We start from the raw sequence: 17,493 nt of genomic DNA on the forward strand, positions 1-17,493 counted from the left end.
TCATCTTTCACCTTGATACATGAGGACCAACACTATGGATGTAATTATTCCAGGCCTTCCAAACATAGTTGATACATGAGGACCAAGCAAGTACCAACAACACAGCAAGAAATCCATTTTTTCTGCAGAAACCAAATGGCCCTATTAACACAAAACTTTTACTCCTCACCTCTATTCATCTTGGTAGAAGCTATAACTTGCCACCACATCTAGTGCAAGCACAACAAAAGAATGGCATCAGCCACAACTTTTTGCTAAAAGCATAGGAAACTGAAAGGCAAGTTGGCGTCCTCATTGACCGATATTAATTCAGATCTGCATCAGATTTGCATCAGATCTGCAGGGAGAGTGATGGCTTGTGCAAGGTTGGAGGAGACGATGCATCAAAAAAATTGGAGAGATGGGTTGCGGTGTTTCAATGTGCTTTGATGGGGAGGCCAATTTTGTCCAAGAATTTCAACGATAATAAGCAACCACAATTACATTGTTTGATTTACCTCATGACCAACTTTTTCACATGAAAAGCATCTTTGAGGTGCTTCTCATTAACTGAGGTCAGACCTCAGATTTATCATGGGGTCCACGTGCAAAATCACGGTTCAATTTTTAACCAAACACTGATAAGAGGGAGTTTAGGAGAAACCACAGAATCCACCGCTCTCCCAAACACCTTCTAAAGCGTATGAGAGAAACATCATAAGCTGCTAAATGCTCAGAAACCAACAAGGAGAAGGATACAATTTGAGCAGTCGTTTTTATAATTAGAACAGTACAAAATGGACCGCATCCTGTAGTGATTATTTATGTATGATCCATAGTATAAAATATCCTTAATAACTTTATATTATTGAATGATAAATAATATCCCATTAATTAAATCAAGACCTTAGTAATTCCGAAACAAAATCCAATCGCTAGCTCTTAAGACACTCTTGATGACAAGAGAATTATCTATTTTCTTGTAAATCTCACTGATTAATTAATACATGAAATAATAAAAGTAAATAATGCCTTAATGCTTCTTAATCTGTACAATGTGCAGCTATTATAGTTGAAAAACATTTCTGGTGCTATGATGTTAATGAGAATATTAGCCAGTTTCTGGTAGTTAAATAATTAATTAAATATTTCCCAACAAGTTATTAGAAATTATTTTGAGTCAATTAATTTGCAGCCAAGATGGATCGTACTTAATTAATTTGGAGAGAAGAAGTCAAATCCAGGTTAATTTGTCTCTGTTGAACATTTCTTGGTAATTTTCAATAAAATTAATTAAACAAAAGCAATTGGATTCAAAAGAGCACAAGACAGTAATTGAGTTGCTTATCATGATGTATGGCAGAAAGCCTTCTCAGTTAAATAATCCTGATCTCTCTTTACCAAGATCGATCGATTTTTTGGGGGGAAAAAAATAAAAGAAAAGAGAGGTAAGAGAAAGGAGAGAATTTAATTACTTAATTACAATTTAAGCAGTATCAATTACAATGTGTATATATTGCAAAGACTCTAAATGTTGTGGTATATATTATACATCAATGCAATATTTTACCGTGGATTTATTGTTCAAAATTTTTGTTTTTTATTTTGATTCTCAAACTTTTATTCTTAACGATTGCATTTTTTTTTTACACAATTAAAGAATAATAGAATCAAATTTGTTGATTAGGAACAAAATTGAAAGATGAAGGACTAAAATGGAAAAAAAGACTACAAATAGGTGATGCCTTCAAAGTTATCGCAAAAAAAATTTATAAATGATACTTCTTCAATCCCTCATTAGTTTCCCAATTCATTTTTTATACAAAAATTTATTTTTTTAATTTTTTAGTTTCTAGATTGAGAGATGAGAGAGAGGATGTTGGATTCTAGCATTAACATTGATTTCAGCCACTAAAATAATTAATCACGGTGTTAAAATGTTTTATTAAGAGAGTTCAACTTAGGTGTTTTTTCACCTTAAAAAATGTATATGAGATCGAAAAGAGTTTTTGTTTCTGTTTGATTTCGGGTTTTGTGTTGTTTTTCTTAGTCATTCATGGGTTTGTTAAGGTGTTTAATTTTTTTTTCCTAGGTGTTTTGAGTTAAAATTGGGTTGAAAATGAGTTTTTAAGTCAAAAAGTCATAAGCCATGTTTTTCCAACTACCTTTGCAGCCAAAATCTGAGAATACCAAACGACGTGTCATTTGGAATTCTTTTTTTTTTTTAATTAGGGCAAGTGAAAATTGAATTTAAAAAAAAAATAGGACTCTCACGCAAACTCTTTCTATATGGACCAGGTGTCGGCATGACCTCTTCATTTCTTTTTTGTTAATCTTTTTTATATATATATTTAATTTATATTGAAATTAATGCCCCTTCTCTCTGATTTTTATTTTTATTTTTTGTATTTATCTTTTTTAAAATAATGGTTTTTTTATTAATTATTTTTATATGTATTTAATTTTTGAAGAGATTATTCCAATTTGTCTATAATTTTCTTCATGTTTTATATAATTGAAATTTAGTTTTAAAAATGAGAACTATTTAATTTTGGATAGTATTTCTAAAAGTACAACCTTGTGAGATATTTTTTTTCTTTTAATTTTATTCAATCAATTTTGTGTATATCTATTTCTATTATCATTTGATTAAATAAAAAAAAATAGAGTTATTGAATACAATCGGATGAATAGACTGTATTGCGAGATCAAATATATTAATTTACACCCGTCTCTTGACTTTTTTTAGATACTTATTTAATTATTATTAATGATTTTATTTATTTATTAATATAAATAATTTGTAATTTATTTAATTAGATGTGTGTATAAAATTTTTAATTTACACTTAAATTATTTATAGAAAAAAAAAAGCATACTACAAATACCTGTGTTATTATTTAAAAAAAAAACTGATGCACAACAAAGTGGGTGAAGTAGCTTGTGAAACAGGTACAGGGCAATTAAAAGCACGGGAAACACAATGATCATCAATCAAGCCCTAGCTAGCTAGCTAGCTTTCAAAAAAGGTGTAGTCAAGCCCTAGCTAGTTTTTAAATCAACTTGTTTCCTTTTTAATGAAAGGTTAATGATTGTATGTTTTGTGTTAGATCCTTTTCCTTCCTTTCTTTTTTCAAGTATTTCCTCACAATATGATGATGTTTCTTGTAATGTTTTGAAAATAAAAAGAAATAGGAAAAGGCTATAAAGCCCTTGAAGGCTTAGAAGTGAGTAAAAATGAATAAGAGGTATTGTAGTAATTGAACAAAGAGTTGATAAATATAAATAGAAAAGAAAATAGAAGGAGAGAGCTGTGTTTTAAGAGTGAAAAACTGACGGGAGAAGAGAAGAAAAAGGGAAGAAGAAGAAGAGAAAAGAGGAAAAGATAAAGGAAGGAGAAGAGAGTTGGAGGAAAATAAGTTTAAAGGTAAGATTATGTATAAATGAGTGTTCTTTAAGCTTTAAACTTATGTTCTGATAAATGTTAGGGTTTTGAATATTGTGTTTTGGGTTTGATTGATGAATTAATTGGAATGTTATGGGTTGATTGTTGTGGGTAATTGATTATTTAGTTGATTATGGAAGATTATAGATAAAGATGATGATTTTGAGTTATGATTTGTGTAAATGGTGAATTTTAAGTTAGAATTCTGGAGATAACAGTAGGTAATCTGTGAAAATTTTGGGTTAGAGGTTGAAGATGATGAAATTTCAGTTTGGTCCCTCAATTTTGGAAATTTACATTTTAGTCCCTAAACTTTATAAAACAAATTACAGTTCGGTCCCTGGTTCGTTCTAGACAGAATTAAGGATGGTTTATGGGTGAAATTTCAGTATGGTTATGTATTCCCAGATTGGTCCTCCAATTTTGGTAAAATTACGTTTTGGTCCCTGTTTTGGAAAATTGTCGTTTTAGTCCATAAACTTAGGAGACTAAACCTGGTTTTATTCTATGCATTGGGATCTTTTGTTTAAGTTGTTTTTTAGTATATTTTATATATTATTGTAGGTTCTCCTAACAATCCTCAATAGGATTTTCGGGTCTTTCGTCTGACATTTCTTTTAGTTCTATATTTTCCGGGTGAGTGGAATAATCTTTAATATGCATATAATATAAATTAATATGTATTTTGATTATACGATGAGTACAACTAGTAAATTTCTTGAATATTTATATATGTTGCTTTATTTTCCGAGTACTCATTTATTCTTAAATTTGCACTCGTAATCTGTCAAAGTAAATTCTATTTGATATGATATACGTTTCTTTGATGATTATATGAAAATCTATTATGCCTTGATATGGGACTTGTCAGTAACTCCATACTAACAGAGAGTAGTTAGCCTGTGTGCACATAGTATTCTGTATGTATACCTAGCTGGTGAGAGAGGCATCAGCCTGTGGCGACTGATCATCCCACAGTGGTCACCTTCGGGTGTCATCTGGTCTGGTCACCTTCGGGTGTCATCTGGTCACCTTCGGGTGTCATCTGATCTCTGACATGTATTCCGTTACTTTATGATAATATGCTTAGTATGTATATATATATATATATATATGATTATCATGATAAATCAACTTGCAAGTTATTAATATCTAAAATGTATATTAAGTGTTATTCCCTCACTGAGTTGGTTGAACTCACCTCTCATTCTTAAATATTATTTCAGGTTCTTAGTTTTTGATAGCAAGTGGACTTTGTTGAGTGTTTCTGCTTCTTCAGTTTTTGATCGGTATGCTTTGCTTATTTTGCAAGGCTTTTTCCTTTTGTTTTGATTCGATGTCTTAGGCGCTCCACTGTTACCTTATGTTAATTAAGTTTGGATTTTGACAATGTAATGAGTATTATGGATTATTGTTTTTGTTTTAATTACTGATGAGGAGTTTTAAACTATTTTTTGGTTTCATCAGTTTTGAATAATATAATATTTCTGAAGATTATGAAATGCTGTGTATTTTTAAATAAATTATTATTTTGATATGTCTGTTCTGAGGCTTAGCGTAGATGGGGTGTCCTTCCGACACCGCTCCTGCGTTGCCGGTCACGGACCCAGAATTCGGGTCGTGACATTTCTCCTCACCTGTAATTAAACGGGCTTTTTTTTTCTATTTTCAATCACGTGAATAATCTTTCTTTCTTGACAATGACAAATTGAAGCTAGGTGTGATGGCGATGGCGATGCGAATCATTACCAGGACCTGAATTGCTGTCAAAGAACCATCTCAACCCAATAGCTTAAGCTGTTAGGTGAGGTTCTAGGATATGATTTATATTATTTTCTAACACACCTCCTCAAGTGAAAGCCCTTTGGGTTTGAAACTTGCCCTTTGGGTTTGAAACTTGCACAGGCCCACATTACCTTGTGCTTAATTTTTATCAAATAAATGGGGATGGTGAGATTCGAACTCGAGACCACTTGGTCATTAAGGCTCTGATACCATGTCAAAGAACCATCTCAACTCAATAACTTAAGTTGTTAGATAAGATTTTAAGATATAATTTATATTATTTTCTTACCATTGCCACTCTTGAGCAGCATGCAGAGCCCATTATCAGCCCTTTTTCATTCATTCATAAATTTATTTATCTGGGGACCCGACGTCCGGCACAGTTTCCGGTCGAAGGGACAGGCATGCAATGATTAGCATTTTTTAAACGAAAGAATTGTGGTTTCGATCAATAAAATTCATTAATGAATATCTTAAATAGAATCCGCTCAGACTTTAGAAATTCAATTGAGACGAAGAAGAAATTAATGATTGAAACAGGATCATATATTGCATATATAATCGAGGGATTTATTTATTATTTGAGGTTTAATTGGCCTGCCTTTCTCCTTTTCTTTTTCTTTTTTTCCCTTTGATTTGTGGCTTTAAAAATAAAGATATAATAATAATATGTATCAAGAAAAACAATTTACATTTTATCAAAGTCAACCTCATCCTAATTCGTCTTAAAAAAAACGAAAAGCTAACTTAGATAGCTATATTAATTTGATATATCCTCTAGCTAATTAATCAAAGCGTAGATGTTATTGATCATGCATGTACACATTTGAGGATGGTGATCAGAAGGTGTTAGCTCACGATCTGGTGAGTAACAGCCAATCATCTCCTTGGTCGATCGTCGACTACTCTGCATTATATAACTAGCAAACCCTAACTAACTCATGCAAAATTAAGGTAAACATCTTTCTTTTGTCTCTTAAACCACCTTTAAGATCTTCTCAAAGACAGGAACTTCACATGGTATCTTCAAGACTCCCTCTTGTTGAAACCCAAACTCCTCTTCGGCCTCTCGCAACAGTATTCCAAAAGCTTGGTGACCCAAGTACTCCGTGGGGATGATATACCTCTTCATCTCCTTGCCAACGCAAATAGCAAGGTACCCTTTGGGGACAACATCATTTGATGCAGCTGCTGCTGCTGATGAAGAATCTGTGAAGGAGATAAGTGTTCTCTTTATGAACTTGATGCTCTTGCTGGCATTGCTGCTGATGCTAGTGTTGTGGTTGTGGTTGTTCTTTGGTGCATTTGCTGCCCTTTTCCATTTCTTGAGGATTTGCTGAGGCCGAACAATGTCGCTGATCTTGCTACACTTTTTTGGATGATCCATGACAAAATAACTTTATTTGCTTCTGTTTGCTTGAGGGAATATGTGCTCACAGCTGTGGTGGGATTTAAAGAAGTTATAGATGCTTGGTGTAATGATTTTGCACAATATTTAATTAAATATATATAACGACTATATAATATATGATAGATTAATCATTGGAGTGAGAGAGGTCGCTTAGGCAGTGCAACTGTCTCAAGAATCAACCAAAACCACGAACCCATCTAGCAGCTTGACTTTTCCTTAATTTGTTTGTTTAATCCCCCAAGACACACACCATGTATATGATTAGTGAATTATATCATAATTCTAACCAATTATTCAATTTAATTATAACTAATTAATCAGCTCTACAATGGCATTATAATGTTATTAATTGACTTATCTCTGATTTGTTCTACATGCGCAAATATGCTAAAAACTTGGTGAACTTCCTCTCGGTATATATTATATGTTGATGCCTTAGTTTTATATATTAATTAAATGTTATCTCAACACAATATATATGGTTTAATTCTATCTGTTAGTTTATTGGATTTGAGGCTGCCTTGAAGACCGTGGACGATGACACTCGATCAGTCGAGAAACTCCATGTGAGATGCTCATTATTTTATCTTATGGTGAGGATACAATAATATATTAGCATACTCACAATTACTTGGCATCTTCTTCAATCGCTAAAGAACATGAAACACCTGTTGTGGGTGTCAATATTTAAACAATTGCTTAATTATGATCTATTAACTTGATAGGATATAGCACGAGCATGATACAATATTAATTATGAAGGCTAATTATATATTTGGTCACTGGTCAAAGAACTGCATATGTAAATCGTGCGCTCTAATTGTAGTTGGGTACTGTTTATTGTATACTAATCATTCCTGTTTATTGATAATCATCAACAAAACCTAGGGAAAAGCTTCGTTTATAAATTATCAGCAACCAAGATCATCATGAACGTCAAGCATATACAAGTTTCATTCAATAGATACACAATTAAGCACAGGATATTAATCACTTGTGAGCAAGGGGGCCGGTGTGTGCGTAAGCACGAAGGAATGCGTGCAGGCGCATGCATGGGATGACGTAAAAAAGCGAGAAATGAAAGAAGGTGCATAAGATTTAACTAAGAAGGTACTGCATGGGGGATCATCGAGGGTGTCAGGCTCCTCGATAGTTGGTCCTCCCAGTATAATGATCAGGCAGCAGCTAGTACATATATATATATATATATATAGCAAGCGACGGACGGTAATTGCAGGAGGCAAGTGAAGTGAATGGGGTCGGTGTTATACGTACAGCAAATAATAATGCAAGTTAAGGGCGGTTTCTGCTCAGAACTGCTGCAGGCAAGCCATATATAGACCAAATAACTCCTTTTCGACCTTGTAATTGTAACTCAGAGAAGTCCCCACGCATGCATGCAGTCCAGAAGATCTCCATGGGCCATTCCCAATCATGCATTGCATTGCGTCGTGTTGCCCACCAAATTAATAATTTATATATTGCCTCATAAATCCATGCATGCATGATTGCATCTGATCCTACCATTTTCTGTACCTGCATGTGTGGGGATCAGAATATAATATTCATTTGAGGGACGTTTTTACCCCAAGCTAAGAGGATAAAATAATAATAATATTACTATTACTAGCAGTAATTATTAAGAGCCAGTAACATATATTTTATGGTTGGGAGAGGCCAATGGGTAAGTTTTCAAAGAGGAGCTAGCTAGGACCGCCGATATCGATTAGGGCTTGCATGATACTAGCTACATCAATGGACCGTACGTGTGTATATTTTTCCATGATCCATAAGACAAGAGAAGGGGTCACATGCCAAATCATGGTCATTAATTGTCATTATATACATACATATTGGAGAAGATTCACATCATTAATAAATCTTAAACTAAAGTTAGTTTTTAGGGATTTTTTAATGAATTAACTTGTTCATAATTGCAAAAAAAGAAAAAAGAAAAAAAAAAGGAAAGATGTAGAGATATGATCAGAGGAGGATGAGATCAGGAGAGGAGACATTAATATTGTAGGATTAATTTCTATAGTGAAAGTGCAGGGCTTCACTCGTGATCGATGTAGCAAATCCTTCAATAAGATTATCAATTCTCCTCTAATCCTTCAATTTCTTTTGGTTTCTGTTACATTCGATAGATTTCCTTGGTCCTCTCAACATGTTCAATTTCATTTTTTTATGGCCACCACTCATTTCATGTTCAGAACAGTCCCTAGTACTCTTCGAATTATCACATTTATCTTTCTTCTTACTCGTACAAGAATTCGAGTCACGTTTCTTCTCGCTTCCCTCTTTGCCCTTGCTCTCACCATCAGTAACAGGTTCCTCTGTATTTACAGACTTGACATTTTTGGGAAGACCATGTTCATCTCTTGATTTTCTGTTGCTACTTCGGACATCTCCCCTTTTAGATGAAAAATTCTTACCATCTCCAGCAACAGTCCTATCGTATTGAGTTGCAGAACTGATAGACTTTTTATCCCTGTGCATAGCTCTGTGCAGTGTCTGCTTGTTTTGTTTGCCAAGAGTTTTTATCCCTGTGCATAGCTCTCTGCAGTTTCTGCTCGTTTTGTTTGCCAAGATTGCCATTGCCTTCAGCATGCTTTGCCTGCCTCAAATGATTATTAATACTTTCTTCCCTGCAAGTATCCCTAGGAGTTGTTTTGAACAAGGATTCATATGGCTGTTTTCCTGAGATGACCAAATCTCTCTTTACTATCGCCCAATTATGGTTTGTCTGCAAGGTCCTCGCATTACCCAAAATCCAAAGATAGAGCTTGGCTCTTGTCAGGGAAACATTCATCCGTTTAACATCAGCGACAAATCCAATACTGCTGGGATTCGATCCATTTGTAGAGGAACTTGAATTAGATGCTCTAATAGTGGAAAGTATCAGTATACCAACCTCTCGATTCTGAAATGAAACCCATCAACAGTATTGAACTCAATATCAGCTACACCAGATGATCCAAACGCACTTGAAAAACGAGCGCAGAGGTGAGTTGGCTCTTTTATGGAGTTATGGTGCCAATTCTACCACCAACAAGCTCGGATTAGTCTACTGATCAAGAAGATTTGCTTCATCTCTTGATTTTTGAGTTTAAATCTTAAAACAACACTTAAAAAAAATTATTTTTAAAAAATATACCAAGTTGATATAAACAACACATGACCCACGAAAAAGACTCATCTCAATTGACACAATCAGCCCCTTAAATTGAATATCTTACAGATAAATTATATACACTTTAGAACAGACCAACCCATTTTGGATTTGAATAAATGGAACCAAATTTATTAGTGCTGAGAATCATCAGTGACAAAATTGTTAATGACAGAACGAAAATCTGCTTGGTACATATCAAAGATTATGAGACGCCAAAACTTTTTTTTATTATTATTCTGAAGCTCGGCTGATAAATTTAGCTTAGGTCAGAAATTGAAATGGGCATTACATAAAAGGATAGCCCAATCATATAATGATGATATCCATGAACCTCTTATATCCAAAGATTCAATCCTGGGTCCCCGGAACAGTCAGTCACCAGCAGGCCCAGCTGCCACCTTCCGCCCTGTTATTATGACAAGACAATCCCAACATTGTCCTCCGAAGGAACATGATGCAGGATTTTTTTGCCAAAGCTGTTATAAAAGCCGTTTCTCAACAAGCAGTATATCTTTCCAAGCTTCATAAAACATCCAAGTGATGCCTGAGGAAGGCATCACTTTTAAACAACTTGCACCCCACCCTCTGTAAAGTCCCATCAATCCCCCCTCCCTGATTACTTCTGAAAGTGCTGCTGCCATGTGGGGTGGACATTTACCTTGCAGAGCTCCCACCATTAGCCGTTTCCTGGCCACCTCTAACGGAAAGCTAAGGGTGCTAGCAGTAAAACCTGTATATCCAAAATATAAATGAATTATTACCAACTAGCTGACCGAGAAGGTGTTGTAACAACAGTTATCAGTTAGAATGCAAGTCTATCTAATCATTTATGCTCTACTAGCCATATGATTGCAATGTATGATAAATCTCCACACTTTAACTTAGATATAAGAAGCAAGTAAACAGTGTCTCTAATATTACTCTGGAAACTAATGTTTATTTGAAATATATTTGGTTTCTCACCAGAAAAAGCTCCAATTAGGAGCATCTCTGGACGGTTTAGTGACTTCTTATTTTTTCCCTTACAATAAGATGTCTTCATCGTGTCATACATGAAATAGTAGCATGTACTGTATGGAAGCATGCCAATCAGTGTAGGTGAAATCCCGGCATAGAAGGCACCAATCCCTCCATCCTTGTAAATCTTGCTAATTGCAATGCTTAAAGTAGGGTATATATCACGGCTCACAGTCAATCTATCCTGTAAGAAATACAAGTGTCACGATCAGTTTTAACTAGAAAACAGAGATAAACAGATGTCTCAACTCTCAAAGATTTTCAGACTTGATTCTGTAGAAGGAAAAGGTTGTGACCCAATATCACATCTAATTTTCATTAATTAAAACAAAACATAATATGATATACCATTGCATCATATTATCCAAGTCAGAGCAGGATCCCAGGAGGGATATGAACATATATAATCATGATGAACATGCAGTAAAACAGCAGATAGCTACTTAATGTAATGAAGTTTGATCTGATTTTCCATTTTTTATATCAAAGCTTGTAGTGCAAATACCTTCAAAACTTCGAGAGGATGGCATGCAAGTGTGCTAAAAATCCCAGCAGCGGCACCACCCACAGCAACTGGAGAAATCCAGGAGAGAGAAAAGCTCAAACTAAGAGGACCAAGTTGCACCCTTGGACATTCGCTCTGACTCCATTTCTCTTGTGCTGATGTCATCGCTCGCTTGACACACTCGAATGTTCCAAGTTCAATTGCCTGAGTAGGAATTATACGGAGCATATTGATTCCATTTCCAGCCCACAGTCCCTGCCAACCCTGCTGCTCAATCACCTCCAAGAAACTACCAGAAATGTTTTTGGATCCAACACCAACCACCATTCTTGTTCTGCATTTTAACAGGTAAAAAATCAGGGAAGATGTTTGGCTGTTCATGAGTTAGTGGTCAAGACGAATAAAAATAGTTAACAACAAATCGAACATTTCAAAATATCTAGCATGTGTAAATAAAACTTTGGAAGCTCTCATGACCTGGTTGGTTTCATGATACAAATGCTGATTTATGCTAGCAAAGTTGGTAGGAGTGTACGGAAATTTTCCAAATAGAATCAATCAAGAAACTCCTCTTCTTTCTTCTGAGATCTCGGAATTTAATAACTTGCATTGATTCATTCGACCAAATTTCTAGAGCTCTTTCACTTTCAAATTTTACTTCATAGAATAGATTTACTTCGATAACAGACTAGATCTCAAACTCAATTTGCACTAACCAATAGAAACTGACTTCAATAGCAACTAATAATAGCAAATACTAATGTGATGGTTATATAAAAGCAGTAACACAAGTGCTATAGAAACAAGAAGACACGGAGCAAATACTAACCTGATGGTTTCTAAAGGCGCAAGCACAGCTTTCGTCATAGCCCCTGCTAAAGCCCCACTGAGAAACTCACCGGCTTCTCTACTCCTCATGAAATCCTGAATTTTTCATCATATTCAATTCAAAATATTTTTTATTTAAAATAAAAGGGCAAAAAAGGAACATTCAACTCACCCAATTGAAAAAAAAAATCTGGGCTTTACTTTTATTCTGAATGTAAACCAACTTGGTTCTTTGTTAAAGAGAGAAATAAAAGGCAGATTCAGAATATTCCATCCACAATTCATTTATTTACTGAATAACTTTCCTTTTCCTTCATTACTCTCGGTCTCGACGCAAGCAAAAAAATAAATAAATGACAAAGAATTGCTTTAATTCCAAAGGAGAGAAAAAAATGGTGATGAGGAGGAAGCAGGAGGCACATACTCTAACAGCAAGCTTGAGATCAGGGAGTTGAAATCGGAGCTCAAAAGGAACAGCAAGAGTAGGAGGAGAAGGTAGAGGGATAGGTTCATCTAGCTCCTTGGGAAGCACCATGGTGACCCCACCGAGCACGTCTCCAAGAACCCCGCACTTCTTCTTCTGCGATTCAGTTTCAAAATCCATCGTCGGTTTTTTTTTCTTTTTTGAAAAAACAAGAAAAAAAGAGCTTATTTTTTAACAAGAGTAGTATGAAGCTATATAGTAGTTGGTGTTAATAGAGGGAGGGAGGGAGGGAGAAAGGGACATACCTGAGAGTGGGACTTTTGGGTTCGAAGAGATATTTTCCCTTCCCTCTCGATAGAGTGTTTGTTTGCTTGCTTCCTTTTGTTTTGAAAGAGAGTCAAGAGGGGTATTTCTTGGGTTTTTAGGGCTTTTTGTTTTTGGTGACTACTTCTTTCCTAGGGTTTTTGAAAGGCGCAATTTTGAGCGCTTTTTCTCTTGCTAGAGGCTGTGTCTGTCTGTGTCAGAAACAGATGCCCTACCAACTACAGCATAAATATTGGATTGCTTTTAAAGAATTTTAAATAATATTTTTAATATTAATAAATCAAAACAATTTAAAAATAAAAAAAATATTTTTTTAAACATGGATGAACCACATTTCAAATATTTTTAGGAAGTGTTTATTATTATTTTTTAAAGTGTTTTTTTGTTTAAAATATATTAAAATAATATTTTTTATTTTTAAAAAATTATTTTTAATATTAACATATTAAAACGATATAAAAATATATAAAAAAATAATTTAAAATAAAAAAAAAAACTTTAATTTTTTAAAAATATATTTTAAAAATACGAAAATAAAGAAACACTTCAAATAAATAAATAAATAAAGAGAAGGAATGAGTTTGCGGCGAGAGTAATCTGAGTATGTAGTATGCACTTAAAATATTAGAAAACAAAAAAGAAAATAATGGAAAAAGAAAGAGAGATTCATGAATGTATTCATAGCGTTATTGTTGTTCCCCCATATTAGTTTTTATAAATCCAAATTGTAATTTCCAATTTCCAATTTCCAACACCAAATTGTAGACTTGATAATTAATAATTGAAGTGCCCCCACTTCTTTTTTTCTTCTTCTTCTTCTTTTTCTTGTTTTCAATTGATAAACTAAATTTACAACCTCTGGTACCTGTGAAAATTTAGTTTTTTTTTTTTTTTTAACTCATCGGGGTACTTGTGCTCCTATAATTGCTGCTTCATTTCCCTAATGGAACACCATATTCATTCCAAGCAGTCCTTCGTGTTACTTGTTATTCCACAAAGATGGGGCCTTCTTTCCTCCTCCTCTTTTAATATCCTGATTCCAGATTGCGGTTTTGTTACTCCATATCATTTTCCTCATATTTTTTAAAACGGTGTCGTTCCCCTGAAATTTTATCCTGACCGTGTTATTTTTCAAATAAACAATTAGCAGAATACTCTTGTTTTCCTTGTTGAATGGCCGACCCTTTCCAAGGTCTATAGAAACTAAAAGATTTCTTTTCATGGAAAAAAATAAATTGAGAATTTGATTTTGGGATGGAAAGGGAAAGAATTGTCGAAGCACAGGAATTGGTGGGGGCCACCTGCCATGTGATTTACCTTTTTTTTCCCCTCTCTCATCGAGACACTCCTCCACAGATGACCAGGGACCATTTAAAGAGACTTCTGTAGACAAGGAATGGGATAGGAAAGCGAAGCTGTGAACATCCTCCAAAAGGCATTTGCCACTTGTGTTATTGGACCTTTGGCATTAACACAAGTTCACAACAATCATTTACACGTTCTTAGTTTCTGATGTTTTGGATCTTACTGTCCCTGAAAATCACATGCAAAGGGCACAAAAAAATTGACGGATAGAGCAATCGAAGTTCTCCGCATGCTTAAAAAACAAAATGCTTCAAGCAAATTCGCAATGGATTTCTCAAATGAAAAATGTTGCAATGAAAAGACAAGTACTTGCTCATCATATTATCAATCTGTCCGAAGAATTTCTGTTTAGTATGAAAAAATCATAAGACTTCACGGATGGGCAGAATACAAGACTATATTTAAATCATCAAGAGTTCCTTCCAGCTATGGATGTAATGAGACCACAGAACACTAAAAAATGGCGGTACATGTACAATTTACAGAACATCTGAATCTACAGAAATGCCGTTACCTCGCCCAAGAAATCGAGAGATGCAGGCACTGCCTGATTGTGAGTTCTCAGCGAGCATGTAAAGACAGAATAAGCATAATGCTGTGCCAGCAAAATCCAAACCAAAATGTGTAAAAAAAAAAAGGAGAAGATGATTAGTTATTGATAAATAAAGATTTTCCATGAAATATTCAAATAACAAGCAATCAATATTGTGCAAAGACAAATGCAGCCAGGCCACCATCTTAGAGCAAAAAGAAAGCACTGTCAAGATAAAGAACTCTGCCAACAAAAGAATTGACTCCTTCCAAACCTCATATGCTTCTAGTGATTTTGCTTGATTGTGCCCTATGTACTGACAATTCAACATATTGACTCGAAACTACAATCGTCATTTAAATCACATATCCACCTTGATCTGAGCCTTTCACTACTGTGCCTCGACAAAGAGTTCCATATGCAGTATTAATGAATGACAATGACACAGAACAATAGGGAGAATAAAGTCGATCCAAACAAGACAAGTCATGAAAAGTATGAATCTACCATAAGAGTGTGTGTGCCATTTAGCCACATAAAGATTTCTCCAGTAGATTAGTTAATGTAGCCAAAAAGCAAAGGCAATGAGTAATCATAGAAGGACTTTAAGCATGACTCCAACATAAAACTGCCAAGTCAACAGGTTTTTGTGTTCTTTTCTCACTCTTTTTTTAATAAATTTATTGGAAAAAAAAGATATCCATACAAAAGCGAGGATAAACATCCTCCTACAATTGAGAGACATGGACAGCAACCAAGGAAAACAAGATCCCTCCAATCCCACTGCATATGAGATAGGGATACCACAGTAAAACCCCAAATTTTTCTATCCACATTTTTTTTCCTGCAGATGAGAGAATTGTGGGAGGAGCCAATGGATTTGGATCTTATGAGCACGCATTAACTATTTTTAACCCATTCATCAAAGAAACTTGATTAATATTAACTCTCATTCTCTACAAAACAATAGATGTAATGAAACAGAAACTGAAGATCTAAAAAGAGAAACTTGATTGATATGAACAGAAGAAGAACAAGCATATTGAAAAAAAAAACAATACAGATTTCTTATTGCAGTTTTATGCATAAGAACAAAACCAATAATAATGTCATTTGCAAACAAATTATGGCCCACATACCAGCATAAGCAATTGTAACCCCTGAGACCAGTCGGCCCAAAGCTGATAGTACGTAAAGACAAACGATGACCTGAGGAAAGAAAAAGACAAGATTAACTTCCTGTTACATTTGATAAAATCTGTAAAGAAAAATGTTGTGGCCATTGTGAGGGCATGCCAGTAAAAACCAGAAAGCTTTTCTACAAGACTCTTCAAGAGGTTCCCGAATGAGCAATGAATCTCGGTCCAGGCAAGTTAATTTGTAGAAAATCACATGATTTAGCTAAGACTGCTAATTCTAGACAATAAATGGGACTGGGAGAGAGAGAGACGGAGGGGGCAGCATCGGCCGATCAAGGCAATGAGAAAATCAAAAGATACCACAGACAAACCCCATCTGTTAAGATATAAAATGCAGAGGCTCAGTCCTATTTATTGCAGAGATCATGATGATGGATTTTAAGATTCAAGAAGCATGCCTACATCAACAGTAGAAGATTATCTGAGGATAAAGAAACATAACTCATCCCTAGTCTTCACTTGCATTAATTAACAATTTTCCCTCGTCCAAAATCAAGTGAATAATAGCATTGGAAATGGACCTAAAAAGATAGTTATATTCAGAAGCAACAACTTGTTTTGGATAAAGTCCTACAAAGAATCCTAATTCCACCTTGTTGCAGTTGCATTAGCATGATGAAGTCAAATTGAAACCCGACTAAGCAGTAGTGAAGAAATGGAGGGATGGATAACCTTGAAGAAAAGGCGCTTGTCGTGGCCAGTAGCAGCAACCCTGAGGACAGATTCAGCAGCTCCAATGGTATTAGCAAACCATGCTACTATACTGTTAGCTGTGTCCTGTGATATCTGCCACTCCAATGGATCCACTGGTACCCTATTTTTATTATTTTTAATTGCAATTCCATCATCATAATAATTATTATTATTATTATGACCAAAATACAATTCAAAGGAAGGAAAAGAAAAACCCTAAAATTGGAATTGGGGAAAAGGAAAGGAAAGGGAAAAGAGAGAGAAGTACGAGATGTTTAATTGACGGAAGAGAAGGCCGAGAATAGCGAGGGAGCAGAGGAGGACGATGAGGACATCAGACATCAAAGAGAAGAGGCTAGAATCCCGATAGGCACAGTGGTAGTAAACCAAGGTTCCACTCACTAATCCAATCAAAGCCTTCCCTATTTCACCACCACCACCTTCTAACTTTCCCTTGATGTTGCTTATGCTATCTCTATCTGTCATCATCTTCTTCTTCTTCGTTTTCAATCTTCCATTTCTTCCTTGCTCTTGTTGGATGGATCCCCACTGCAGATTCACGAGCCTTTGACCTTTCTTTTCAACTCTAGTTTTAACTTTAAACTAATCTAACCATCTCTTTTCTTCTCTCTCTTATTTATTTATTTATTCGAGTATTTTATTTAACAAAACTCCATCTGGCCTCTATTAATATTTTTTTTTAATTACGTATTTTCATAACACGTGTTGTGTTTATATAATATCACCTACGGTGAGCGTTAATAAAAAAAAAAAAACCTTTTTTACAAATAATATACATACTCATATAAAA

At 34.7% G+C, this 17,493-nt stretch overlaps 3 protein-coding genes and 1 long non-coding RNA gene across 5 annotated transcripts; 1 reads left to right on the forward strand and 3 right to left on the reverse strand.

Annotated features, from left to right (window-relative positions):
* Window positions 1–3,252: 3,252 nt before the first annotated feature.
* On the forward strand, window positions 3,253–4,926 carry LOC127905693 (uncharacterized). Its single transcript, XR_008059989.1, has 2 exons — window positions 3,253–3,406; window positions 4,651–4,926. It is a non-coding gene; the product is annotated as an uncharacterized LOC127905693 (long non-coding RNA).
* A 1,097-nt stretch (window positions 4,927–6,023) lies between these two features.
* Window positions 6,024–6,859, reverse strand: LOC7497775 (auxin-induced protein 6B). Its single transcript, XM_002311856.3, has one exon. It carries the CDS (start codon window positions 6,594–6,596, stop codon window positions 6,186–6,188), a length of 411 nt encoding a protein of 136 aa, XP_002311892.1. The 5' UTR covers window positions 6,597–6,859; the 3' UTR covers window positions 6,024–6,185.
* Window positions 6,860–9,895: 3,036 nt separating this feature from the next.
* On the reverse strand, window positions 9,896–13,092 carry LOC7490839 (probable mitochondrial adenine nucleotide transporter BTL1). 2 transcript variants are annotated; one of them, XM_024606351.2, is made up of 6 exons: window positions 12,875–13,092; window positions 12,570–12,764; window positions 12,147–12,241; window positions 11,318–11,651; window positions 10,759–10,996; window positions 9,896–10,525 (listed from the first exon to the last, which is right to left on the reverse strand). In XM_024606351.2, the coding sequence occupies exons 2-6, from the start codon at window positions 12,747–12,749 to the stop codon at window positions 10,275–10,277; spliced, it is 1,098 nt and encodes a 365-aa protein (XP_024462119.1). In that variant the 5' UTR covers window positions 12,750–12,764; window positions 12,875–13,092; the 3' UTR covers window positions 9,896–10,274. The 2 variants fall into 2 exon arrangements, with proteins under 2 accessions (XP_024462119.1, XP_002311894.1); XM_002311858.4 differs by having other exon boundaries at window positions 12,570–12,725; window positions 12,875–13,089.
* Window positions 13,093–14,552: 1,460 nt separating this feature from the next.
* On the reverse strand, window positions 14,553–17,320 carry LOC7490840 (reticulon-like protein B22). The gene is made up of 4 exons (XM_002311859.4): window positions 16,951–17,320; window positions 16,662–16,803; window positions 15,930–15,999; window positions 14,553–14,853 (listed from the first exon to the last, which is right to left on the reverse strand). Exons 1-4 carry the CDS (start codon window positions 17,169–17,171, stop codon window positions 14,738–14,740), a joined length of 549 nt encoding a protein of 182 aa, XP_002311895.1. The 5' UTR covers window positions 17,172–17,320; the 3' UTR covers window positions 14,553–14,737.
* Between the last annotated feature and the right edge of the window lie 173 nt (window positions 17,321–17,493).

Source organism: Populus trichocarpa, chromosome 8 (genome assembly GCF_000002775.5).
Source record: "Populus trichocarpa isolate Nisqually-1 chromosome 8, P.trichocarpa_v4.1, whole genome shotgun sequence".
Classification (NCBI taxonomy): domain Eukaryota; kingdom Viridiplantae; phylum Streptophyta; class Magnoliopsida; order Malpighiales; family Salicaceae; genus Populus; species Populus trichocarpa.

Coding starts and splice junctions, on each gene's coding strand:
- LOC7497775 (XM_002311856.3), bottom strand. CDS start 6,596: ATGGATCATCCAAAAAAGTGTAGCAAGATCAGCGACATTGTTCGGCCT.
- LOC7490839 (XM_024606351.2), bottom strand. CDS start 12,749: ATGGATTTTGAAACTGAATCGCAGAAGAAGAAGTGCGGGGTTCTTGGA. Junction 12,242..12,569: donor ATCTCAAGCTTGCTGTTAGA/GTATGTGCCTCC, acceptor TGAAAAATTCAG/GATTTCATGAGGAGTAGAGA. Junction 11,652..12,146: donor GCGCCTTTAGAAACCATCAG/GTTAGTATTTGC, acceptor GTTAAAATGCAG/AACAAGAATGGTGGTTGGTG.
- LOC7490840 (XM_002311859.4), bottom strand. CDS start 17,171: ATGATGACAGATAGAGATAGCATAAGCAACATCAAGGGAAAGTTAGAA. Junction 16,804..16,950: donor TTCCGTCAATTAAACATCTC/GTACTTCTCTCT, acceptor TAATAAAAATAG/GGTACCAGTGGATCCATTGG. Junction 16,000..16,661: donor ACAAGCGCCTTTTCTTCAAG/GTTATCCATCCC, acceptor TTCTTTCCTCAG/GTCATCGTTTGTCTTTACGT.